Below are 12,823 nucleotides of genomic sequence, written 5' to 3' on the forward strand. Positions count from 1 at the left end.
GTATTTATACTTTTATTTTATCAGAGAAAATGTCTCATTTCACATTTCTTTTTCAGCCTCTGAAAAATTTGAGTTTTGTATAAATATTGTCCTAAAAATGATATAGTTAATGAATATTTGCACGAAAGGTTGACTCAAGTTTGAGTTAACATAAATTTTTTTACTAAAATTTTTTTATTAAAATAAATAAATTTTATTGTAATTTTATAAAACATTTTAACGTTAATTACATTAATATAGAAATTAACATAGTTATAATAGTTTGATTAATTATGCACATTCTCAAATTTATACAATAGTATATCATTTTTGATCGAGATTATCAAAGTCGCGAAATTCTTCGATCTTTACACAAATACTTCGAACGTACTATTTCGTTAGTAAAAAACGAAAATGCAAAAGAGCGATTTGCATATCTTTGAGGGAATAACATCGAAAAATAACATCGACCCAGCGAGGATTCGCCGGATAAGCAGACAAGTGACAGAGAAGTAGCTCGGAGAAATGTCGGTAGACAATCCGAAAGAATAGTCGTGCAAGAGAAAAGAGAAGCTTCGACAGAAGTCTTCTGCAAAGCAGACGTCATTAGAATGTATTGTGATGTAACAGTTTGACGCACTTGTTTCCACCTAGTAGCTCTACCCGCCTCAGTGGGATTTTTCTTCTCTTTTTCTCTCGCTTCTTTATCACTCTAATGCTATCACATCGATTACAACCATAAATGCGCTTTTTGAAGATCGACAGAGTTTATTAATTGACGCGAATCAAACGCATGTTATTTTAGTTTTATCGTTCTATAATCTTAATTGTATGAAAGAAATATTGAAAAAAATTCTAAAGAAAAGACCGTTAGTTTGAGGACTAAAACATCCTAGAAGAATATTTAATTTATTTTATTGTAAAAATGGATTGAAAAATTTGCCAATTATTTTATTCGACATTATAAATGTAAAATATTATATGCAAAGTAAAATCAAAGAGAGGAATAAATTTTAAATGAATTATTTTTATTGCATTGGAAAAATAGCAAGTGCCAAATCTTTTTATACACTTGAAAAGATATTAAAATATATTATATATTAAAGATATTAAAATATATATTATGAATATACTGACAATAAGAGTGTGTGAGCAAATAAGTGTGCGAATTTTTTTGTCCTTAGAATCCAAAAGATACGTACATCATGGCATATAAAACGAAATGTTTGTTAGAATTTAATTAGTATTCTGTCCGATTCACTCAAGAGCGGTGCATCAAAGAAAGTTTTAAATGAATTTGATTTTGTGTTTTTATTTCGTTCGTTCGTTGTTCTCTCGCCTACAAGTGTATACCAGTGTACATACGCATTTTTTAAAGTCCAGTACGACTCGAGTAGAGATAGAGGCGCGAGAACAAAAGAAGTCCAGACAACCGTAATAAAATTGATTTTAACTGTAGAAATGTTTCAATCTTTTATTTTTTAATTTCCTTTAATAATACAGATGAAAGTCAATTTTAAAGTTTTATAACACAAAACAAAATTATTTATAAGTGCTCACTACTCTAATATAATAAAATGCATTATATTCCTTTTACGTATCGAGCACTTCCATATTTTTAAGAATATATTTCTTTATTTTTTTCGCATTTCTCAGGCATACATTATTCAATATGGCTAAAGTGCATGCGTGATTAAAGAAATAATAAACTTATGTTCTACAGATTCATGTTTGATAAATGTGTAACAATTAATCTTTCGCTAATCATCCACATGGGATGAACATCCGAGATAAATAAAGATTTTTTTGCGTAAAAGAATTAAACCCCTTTGAACAAAGGTGAAAAACCGTCGAGAGAAAAAGAGGAAAAAGGGAGATAAGAAGGAGGATATTCAGCGTAAGATCGAGATCTGCTCTTTGTCGACACAGCGAAAACGAGGGCGAATCTCGACTGACTGGATGGAACACGTTTTCGGGATCCAGTTCACAAGGATATTGGTCTCAGGGATAGTAAGAAACAGAAAAATGTGTGACCGGATTGCGAATAAGCGCGATGAATGGAGCATGAATGCCGGGACGAGAATTTGTTGGACAAAACGTTGTTCATCGAATGCGACATATATCTTCCACCGAAGAATAGTTCGGAAAGAAGATGTTGTCGGAAACGAGACGAACATGGCGAATGTTTATACCCAGACTGTATATAGTTAATGGAGAGCTCCAACGTTCTTTTAGACGAAACCTGCAACACTTTTAGCGCGGCCTTTTACCAAACTGCTGGAGATATATTTGCGAAGGAAGCTCGCAGCAACGCTCGAAATAAAGTGCGCGTTGAAAGGAGGCGATACGAAAGCGAAATTGGCGCTGTTTGTTTTTATTCTATATATCAGATTGCACAGCATCGTTTCCCTATTTGATGAAAAAAACTGCGGTCGGTTCATTTTATATCTCTTTCTCTCTCTGTTATGAGAACGGAGAACTTTTCAAGGCAAATATACGAATAGAGAAGAAATTAGTTGAAAGTGGATTAATTAAGCTGCCTCGAGACTACTGTGCATATTTACCTACCGAAATCGTCGATGCGATTTGACCGCATTTTTTCGCTTTCTTCGTCACGAGTCGACTCAAAGTACTAATTAGTAACGTAGAATATTCAGAATGTGGTCTTAGACTGGAATAATCGGTTAGCTGAACAGAAGTAAATGTGCAACGAGCATATTGTTATGACATCGAGTTCCAGCCGGTTTTACACTTCGTTTTGATTTTGCCGTTTCGATTCCGTATTCAGCCATCCGGATAGGTTTACAATCTTTCAGCGCATTTCCGAGATAGAAGCTGCAACTGGGTCGCTGCGAGGTCCTTTCATGCGAGGTCCTTTCATTGTCAGTCAAGATAAATCTGAGCCAAGGCGCGGTATTAAGCAATGCAACGTGCAAAACTCCCGAAATTCCGATGATCTAATTTTAGATGCGTAAATCATCGCACACATATTTGACATTTCATTTAATAGAAAATCTAAATAACTTTGATTTGATTTCTCGGCGTTTACTTTGTATAACGTAATCTCTTTTCATTAACATTCTTCTGAATAATGCATCAGCTCGCGATACGCAACGCAAATAGCGAAACACATAAACAGATATAATTACTGTAGATTTAATCAGGGATCCAATTTCAATTAAATATCATTCGTGAAAATAAAATCTCTTAACTTCTCTTTAGATGTCGTTGTAAATCGAATTGTATCGGTTATTTGAGCACCTTGACGAGAAACTCATTTATTCCCGAAAGTGATATCGCGTTCAAATGCGGTCTTTAATCGAGATAAAGCTCAGAGGGGAATCGACAGTTTCCAAAAAGCGACGCAATCTCGTTGGTTTGATCTACTTCGTGATTGTATCATGTGCGAAATGCGAGAGACAAAAGTTTTCTTCTTCTACTTCTTCTCATCCCCTCTTCTTCTTCTTTACGAAGAAACTCGCAAATATTTATCGAGGGGAATTCTGCCCGCGGGAAAGAGCAGAAGGACGTAAGAATCGAGGAAGAATCTAAAGTAAATCCCGTGAATCGTTATCTTCTATTCCTACGTGACTTTGTGAAGCATATAGAGAATGCTCATTTGCCTACGCGACAGGAAGTTCAGTGTGTAATAATCGGGATCAGCTGACGCTCGTCTCCACGTGACCCCTTAATCTTAATAAGCCTTCTAAGATTTAGCGACTTTAATGGAATTATTATAATCGCTTTTACTTGAGGAGACGAGCGAATTAGAATTGCTTTATCCATATAACTTTCGTTGTCATTTCAGCTTCAAATCAAAAGAATCTTATCAAAAACGTCACGAAATCGTTCGCGCATTTCAAAACCGCAAGATCTGTTCGATTGAAAAATCTGTCAAAAACGTCTTGAAATCTACTCGCGTAGAATGAAATCCGCGGATTTTATTCAACCGAAAAATCTGACTAAACCGTCTTGAGATCTATCGATATAAATTGAAATATAAAATCCCGGATGCGTTCGACTGTTAAAGAGAAAAAAAAAAAAAAATTCCTTTCGCAAAGCGACTTCGTGGCCATATATTACATTCTACGCTTGTTGTACGATTTACGACACTTATACAACTTTTCTCGAGTTTTTCGATTCGGTTAGAATGCCGAAACACTCTCGTCTTCGAAAAGACGAGGTCAGCGCGAATTAGATTTAGTATTCCGTAAAATCAAGCGTCGTACATTCTTCGCGGGCGAATAGGACCTGGCGGTGTGACTACAACCGATCTGGTCAGGTAATCCGAACAAATACCAATGGTACTTGTAAAGGGACTGTACACCGATCGACTGCACTTCTGGTGAAGTGCGACACTTTGTGTTTTCCGTCGCCCTGTCAAGGGTTGACCTCCTCACTATCTTTTCAAGACAAGAAAATATCCGTTCGCGTACATATATCTTTACAAACCTATCTCCTTACGAACTTTTCTATCTTAGATTTATCTTCTTCATAGGAAAAGTTTTACAGACTTTCGACAAATACAACCAGCGTCTTTAGATATTTTTTAAATATCTATTTTTTTTCGTAAACGGAAAATTATTTGTCTATTTTTCGGTCGATATGTTTACATTAAACTATCCAATCTCGTTAAAAAAATCGTTAAATCTTGTGCCCTTAAAGCGAAACTTTTAATCGATCAGTTTTAATCGTAACTAACGACTTTATGCAATCGAATCGCCGAATGCATTTTCCTTGCAACAACAGCTTAGATAGCCGTGCTGCATTAAACAAAGTATTTTGTGCTGATCCCGATTCATCCATAGTTTAACGTAAAGCGAAAGATACATGTGCGACGGATATTTGCATTATTCATAGAAGAATATCTTTGTTGATAACGAGCAAAAAAACGTAAAGCTTTATGATCCTTTCATCTTTGAGCGTTTTGCATCCATAAAGTCAACATATAATCTCGATTAAATATTTTTATAATCGATATTATCGAGATTCGGTGAAGAGAATCCTACATTTATCAATTGGATCTAAATTTATCAATTATCTTTTTTTACTTTAAAAAATTTTTTTTTAATTTTTTGTGCAGCTTTTCTGCCAAAAAGCTATTCTAATTATTTGTTTATTTCATTATAATTAATTTATCTCATTTACTCTGACTCTACGGTACATAAAATATATATGCTGCGAAGAAATTTAAGAAATAAAATAAGTTGGAAGATCTTTCGTCTCCTCACACACCTTCTTCCGATAAGAAAAAAAATTTCTTAAAATAATGTTACATTACGTCATGCTTATCTGCAATTTAAGCAGTGGAAATATTGTATGTAATTTCTATTCGAAGTAGTTCTCATCAAGTTTTTTATTTACAATATACACATTTATATTTACAATGTATATACATATATGTATATGTAATTCATGTCACTTTGAGGGCGCATTTCACAGGGATAACGGGCAAAGATTTTCTTTATTTCGTGCTTCGCATCCTCCTACATGTCAGTTTAAATAACCGCATTATACAAACGTAAGCGTGGGTATTATGGGGTCGATGTCGTTGAACACTTTATACATTTTTCACGTTCCTAGTAAACGTGTCGGAAATTTCGATGAGGGGTGAGCAACGCAAGATCGAAATTTATTTTATTACGAGAGATCGAGAATTGCACTCTGCGGCAACCCAACTGAGCTCAGAATTTCAGGTTTTCTGATCCCTACTTCATGATCATCGTCTTGCGAATCAAATTTTTCGTATAAATCCGATATATATAATTTATTTGGCTGTTCATTTATTTAATATTTATTTATTATTCTCTATATGGGACAAATTTCCTCAAGCGTCTTAAAAATATGTACAATTCATATCCAAAATAGATCAAACGTACAAAGTAATAACTTTCGTATTAATATTATTGCAATTATGAGATATAAAAAAATATTAATAAAGAGATTTCAAAAGCTGTTTAAGAAATTGTAATAATTAAATAATTTCAAAATAAAAGATATAATTATAAAATAATCTTGAGCATTCAAAATTTAAGAAGTTTTTATGTACGTAAAGTCCATCCTATAAATGGACCATAATTAATTGAGAAAGTTATTTGAAGATCGCGATTCTGTTATTTCTATTAAAAATATCAAGTTTTATAAAGTCTCAGAAAAAGATTAAAAGTGATGATAAGGACAGATCAAACGCCATTCAACCATAAAACATTCGCGGAAAACTTATTAACATGATGCATAAAGTATGCATAGAACACTCAAGTATTCACAATGCATGTCGCTTGGTCATTACAAACTTTTGCATTCCGTGAACAATGTCATATTCTAAGAAGTCGTCAGAGCGTAATTTGCAAACTAGCTATATCGTCTTATCTCAATCTCCCGCGAAAGAAGCAGACTCTATCATCCCATGAAAGGATGCTGGAGGAAATCCTCTCACTTGCCTTCTATAAAAAAGTTGACCGAAAATGATCCCGGTAATCCGATCGAAAATTGCCTAGTCTGCGAGAAAATAGTCCACATTCGACATTAGCGTGCTTCACTTACGTAAAGCCGCGGCTAGAATTTATCTAACAATTGCGTGGATCAATTCAAGCGATGAAAAAGCAACCGGCCACGCAATTCGGAGATTCAAGTGCAACAAACGATGGAAAATTACGTTTATTATACTCACTCGAAAGGCGTCTCGCAATTCTTGCTCCTCCTGATCTTGATCCGAGGGAGCAGCCGTGTTTGCACCGATGTTGCTCACAATCTCGACGAATTCTTCAAAGCTGACGTTTCCGTCACCTAAAAAAAGATTATCAAAGCTATTTCAAAACCATTAAATGTAATAAAGATTAATATTTTATTGTATAAAATCGTTGTTTAATCTACTCTGTACGTTGTTTTAACTATTTATAGCTAAAATAATAATAAACATAATATAAATATAAAAATACAATTTATATAAATATTAAAAGTAAACAATTGAATCTTCAAATAAAATAAAACTTTACAATAAAGATGTTATATTTTTTCAGAGATAATAAGATTAAAAAATAATATAATAAATATAAAAATGCCAATTCCAGAGATAATAAAACTATGGAAAGAATTTAATATTTTCTGATAATTATTGTTTTAAATCTATATATTCCATATAAGATTCTTCAAAATAAATTATAATTACAATAAATTTCACAATCTGTCTAATTAAATTCGCAATTTAATTGTGTATGTAAAATACAGAAAGCCCTGATTGCACAGAAAGAGAAGATCTAGTTCTTCGTCATTTAAATGCAAGGCCAATATTTTCGAGTTTCTAAGAGAACTAGAAATCTTTTGATTAAAGAAATTAAATCATTCTTAATTTAGACACTCAGTTTTTCTTGAAATTTCTTTCAGTTTCTTTCTCAGTGATGAAGAAACTGATCCGATAGAAACTACATAATTGCATATTTTGTTGTTTTTCTCTTTCAATAGTTTCGCTAGTGTTAAATGTAGCCATCCTATTGGATTACGTTACACATTTATCGGGCAATCCACGTCGATCTGAAACACGAGAGATTTTCTTGGTATTCCGGTAAAATAGCGACGTAAATACTTTCCACCCTTGCAACCACGTTTATATTGCTACGCGCCGTAATAAAAAAAGAGCACAATCTTCACACAAAGGCATAAGATAAGCAGTGCAAAAATGAACGAACTTTATACCTCATGATTCAGAATAACGTCCTTGGATGCAAAATTTCTTGCGTGAAAAGCCACTTCTTCTTCTTCGTCGCTTTTAAGGGAGCACTCTTTATATACTTAAACAAATTCTTAATGCGTTTAATTACGGTTACGGTTTTTTTTCTCTCGCGTAGTACTTGTCATTAGTATAAGTTTGCCTAAAAAGAGCCACCGTAATTCTTTCATCTACAATGTCGGTTTAATTAAAATAATGTTCGCTTTCTTTATCAATATTTTAAAAGTAATTTAAAATTGACAATCGCAATATTAAAGCAATGTTACAAGTAAAAAATATATAAACAATATTTTTAACAGAAAGTAGAAATCAAGATATTTTTTATAAAGTAAAAGCATAGGAAGAAAGTATGCATTTGCATTATACATTTCATGTAAAAAATTTTTTTATTACAGAGTTTTCGCTTATGTTTTAAAATATTTATTTGTAGAGAGAGATATGATTGTGATATTAGAGCAAATAATGATATCAATATCTTAATACACAAGCATATATAAAAAAATAATTACATAATTCGCATATTTTCATGAAGCGTTTTCCTTTATCTCTGCAAACATTTTTTTCAATAAATAAATATATTCATGTATTGTTTGCTTTATCATATTCGAATCACACAATATTTTTCGTTCTGTTATTTTAACGGTAGAGAAGGGGCAAAATAAAAATACGCGAATTCGCAAACAAGTAATCGGGTGGAAAGCGACAATCGTATCGATTGCGGCTCAGGAAAATCGAATTGGCGGATAACATTCGCGAATATCTAGAGGGAACTAAATCACAATCGCATGCGAACGAAGCCTTCAAGCATCGTTTGTATCGAGAATTCGCTCGGACGATTCGATTGACGCCGGCTAATTTACATAATTTGACCGCCGCTTAAATAAACGCGCGATGTACAGTTTACAATCCATGTCGGTTCTGTCAGCCATTTCCAAACAAGTTAATTTCTGTGCACCTGCAGATAGATTTGTATTAGCCGCGTCATATGATTGTGCCCAATAATGAAGTAACATATTGTTCTATAGTTATAAGTTCATATCGTATAGAATTAATCAAGAAAAAGATTAAAATTTACAACGCAATTTTATTCAGATGTTTCAATTTTATTATATTAAAAAATTATATATAATATTATTATATATAAATTATAATTATATTTCAAAAAAATGATTTAAGTAATGATGTAATTTTGATATATTAATGTTTTTTTAGATTTTAAATTAGAGCATTTTATCTTGCCTTAATTATTTTTATTTTGAGAAAATTAAGAACACTGACACAAACATTTTGTTTAAACTAATATCCAGAACTGCAAAAAATGGAGTGCCAAATATTACTTGCCAATTTCTCTGTGAATCGATTATTTACTGACGTTTTTATGAAAGGAATCTCGAATCTTCCTTATACTTGCAGATGATTCTGACATATGTAATTTTGAAAAATGCGTCCATTTCGCCCCTATTTGCCTAAAATATATAATACGGAAGTGTGTCGCGGGAGGAAACACGCGGAAATGTCGTGTGTGCATCGGACAGCCTGTTGCGACAATTTCCGATAAAGATCCATAAAATCGAGGAAGCGATCGGGAGCGCATCTCGGCGCGTGTCTCTTAAAATCTCAAGTACTCATTTGCAGCGAGCGCGAGAGAAGCGTCACGGATTTCCAGCTGCAGTCGACGGTGTCGTAGCCTAAGCGGATTTTAGCCAGGGATAACCGTCGGTGTAAACGGGATTTAGCGGACGATAATGCCGAGAGGAGAGCCTTGGGATTTCGCGACGCGCGTATCATACACGTCGACTCTATAAATGCCCCCTTCCTCTCCTTCATGTTATCGCCTGCATGCGAATCACACTTGCATGTACATGCGAGGACACGCACGCAATGTGAACGCGTAAACGCGGCTACGCGATGCGTTTCTACGAGGAGAATGAGAACATAAAGTGTATTATAGTGTCGGCAAAACGTAAAGTATATTATGCCCGCTCTCTTGTAAATTCGCCGGCAATAATATCTTGCGCACGAACGAAGATACATTTAGATGCGCGAAGACAGTTTACGATGCGCGTCGAATCGCGTGAAACGTGACTATTCCGCTTTTCGTTCTTTACCGCTTCCTCGAGCGTTGTTTCATTTATGTTATTTAAGTTGACATCTTCATTTGCGTTGCGGAATAAGATGTTCAACCTTCAACGAACATTGTAAATTTTGTCATCAGAGAAACATATGCGACACATGTAAAATTTTTAAAAAGAAAATCATATTGCTCAACTTTACTCCTTTTTTATTATTACAGCAATTTTATGCTACGAAAAATTATCAAAAATTATATCTAACGTTTCACATCAACAGTATGATATATATGTTTTTCAAAAATTGCATATATTTTATGTGTAACAATTATTACGTACAATTATCCAGAATGAAAGTGAGTGGGGATATTTAATCACCGCAAGAGATTATTCTGTCCGCAGAATCTCGCTCTAGAATTAATCAATAGCGATTACCATCATTGATCTATTCTACATAATTCCCGGTCCCATTTCCAGATAACCCATAGAACGAGCAAGTATAGGTCTAGTGTGGATGACATATATACATAGACATAGAGCAAGACTTGTGTGTAGCCCTCGGGCATTTTCTGATAGCGCGGATTCGTCGCGTGTATTATACCTCCCTCTCTCCCCCCCGCCCCTCTTCCCTCTCCCCCCCCCATGTATTACATGCCCTACGTACGTACGTATGCGCGAGCATACAAATCGACTGCGTGTTACGATACCGGTCCCGATCGGGATTCCGGATGAATTCCATAGGCGTAACTCGAGGGGGGTAGAACGGGGAGAGATCAAGAGATAGGAATCGTGCCAGCCTCTGCGGACTGTGCGCCTTGGAGAGGTGCCTCTCAGCGGATCAATCGGATGTAATCCGATAAGAAGGCCGCGATATTGGCATATTACGAATGTCACGGTCACGTGTCCGACATAGTCGAAAACGCTTTGGCTTCAGTTTTTCACCAGCGTATCGCGTACATCGCGGAATATCGTCGCGCAACATAGGAAAAAAAGTGCAAATTAGCTTCGTTTCGCGAGAGCCCGCTCTCATGCATCCAATTGCATCTATCATTTTTTTATTGTTTTTCTTTTTTTTTTTCCCTGTCGATCCGCGCAGTCGTTAAAATTCTCATTAAATTCGCGCTCGGATATAGCGATCACTTTACGTAAATCGTATGACAGCTGTCTCTCTTATGTCCGTCCTATATAGAAGCACATGTTACATAACGAGCAATATTGAGCGACGACGATAAATCCGAGTTTTCTTTTAAAAAAAGATAATATTTTAGCTGAAACTTCTCGCTTAAAGGCGCGTCAGATTGAATGATTAAATTAATAATTAAATCGATAGGTATTATTTCGATTAGAATGACAAATGCCGTTACGATAAAGCATTCTTCCAGGGCTTGTCGCTCGTTGTATTCCTTTCGAGACTCTCGATGGACTGTCACGCTGATTGTGGGTCATTTCGTTTGTTAAGTAACGCATACAACTGGCGCAAAAACTACTTGCCGATAGAATTTAATTCTGGCGTGGACACGCGTTCGAGGATAATCCGCGAACTACATACTGAGCTTGGCGTATGAAGCACTTGAGATATTCTCGCTTTTTGTTCTCCCTGATTCAAATATCATCATATGAAAAACAGCGCTAAATTGTAAATATATATATAGCTTTGATATTCCTCGGTTTGTCATGTTACCCTCACTTTTCTGAGACACACAAAACGAGGAACAAAAATAGACAGATAGAGGAGAGAGAGAGAGAGAGAGAGAGAGAGAGAGAGAGTGAGAAAAACGAAAAAAACGAAGCGTCGAAACAACAATGTACAGGGTAATCTAGGTTGTGATACGTCGAGAGACCGATGGAAACGAAGGCGATTCGCAAAAACCAGACGGTATATTTGCGAAACGTTATTAGTTTTCGATAGGAGATCTATGTGCGAATAGATGGATCGATATAGCGATATCGTTTTTCTGCAACGTTGATATATGCTCTCGGAAAATTAAAATTGCGGAATAAAAGCGATAGAAAGACGAACGGGCACGGAAGCTAGATGGATAACTGTAAACGTGCTCAAACTTGATCTATATTATATGTATTCAAAAAAAAAAGCGACCTTCTGGCAATAGGAACGAAGGAAAATGTAATTCAAAAATACTAGCCAGTTACAATTACACAAATTCTATTTTTTGTTTACCGTAAGTTAAATAATTAAATAATAATTTAATTATAAATTGTTTCCCGCGTATAAAATAAATTGTATAAATTATTTAAAAATAATGTTTATAAAAATAAGAATAAATAAAAAAGAAATGTTGCAAGTTTTGTCTTTAGTGTATGTGTACACATAAAAATGTTGGAGTATTTTTAGTTTAGTATAAATGCGTTGCGAGCGTAATCGAATTAATATTAAACTATATAGCGTTATTATTTTATTATAGAATTAATTATAATGATACGCGCTGTTTAATTAATACAGTTATGTCCTTTGAACATACAAGACATTATCTCTATTTATTTTTGAAAGTATCAAAATGGATATCGTACATTATCGCAACGTTAAATAATTTCATTAATATTGCAATATATTTAATACAATTTATTATTTTATTTATTTTGAAGAAAAATTATTTTACTTACGTAAATATATTGCTCGTGATTTACTCCACTATCATACGAGTTGGTTATTATACGTATCAAGGGACGACAGTGTCAACTTATATTCATCATACGATATGCATCTCCTAACTCCGCCATAAATCCCTGGAGCAATGTAATAGTTATGATTGCGATAACTTCGTTCGCGACTGCACTTCGCAACATGACGTTATTCATAAAGCGATTCTAATAGGGAACAAGCAACAAGCAAAGTCCGGGGAACCAGGCAGGGACTACTGGCAGACTTGATTCGATCCGATAGGATCAACGATAATTTAACTTTGCGCCTCATGTGTGGAATTAACGTCGTGTACATATTTATAATCCGTTTGTACAATACGTCAAGTAGTTTTATGCAGATTTATATGCTCGTGATAGCATGAATTTACATCGTAGTTATAACTGCGAT

The 12,823-nt window shown here is 34.5% G+C and overlaps 1 protein-coding gene across 4 annotated transcripts in view; it reads right to left on the minus strand.

The window, feature by feature from the left end:
* Nucleotides 1-12,823, minus strand: part of LOC126850850 (calmodulin-A-like) — a 58,533-nt gene that overhangs the window by 11,288 nt on the left and 34,422 nt on the right. For all 4 annotated transcript variants that reach the window (XM_050594247.1, XM_050594245.1, XM_050594246.1 and 1 more), the window contains one exon: nucleotides 6,650-6,765. In XM_050594247.1, coding sequence (XP_050450204.1) covers nucleotides 6,650-6,765 — 116 coding nt within the window. The remainder of the gene's footprint in view (nucleotides 1-6,649; nucleotides 6,766-12,823) is intronic.

The sequence above is a fragment of the Cataglyphis hispanica genome, chromosome 7 (assembly GCF_021464435.1).
Source record: "Cataglyphis hispanica isolate Lineage 1 chromosome 7, ULB_Chis1_1.0, whole genome shotgun sequence".
In the NCBI taxonomy this organism is placed as follows: Eukaryota; Metazoa; Arthropoda; class Insecta; order Hymenoptera; family Formicidae; genus Cataglyphis; species Cataglyphis hispanica.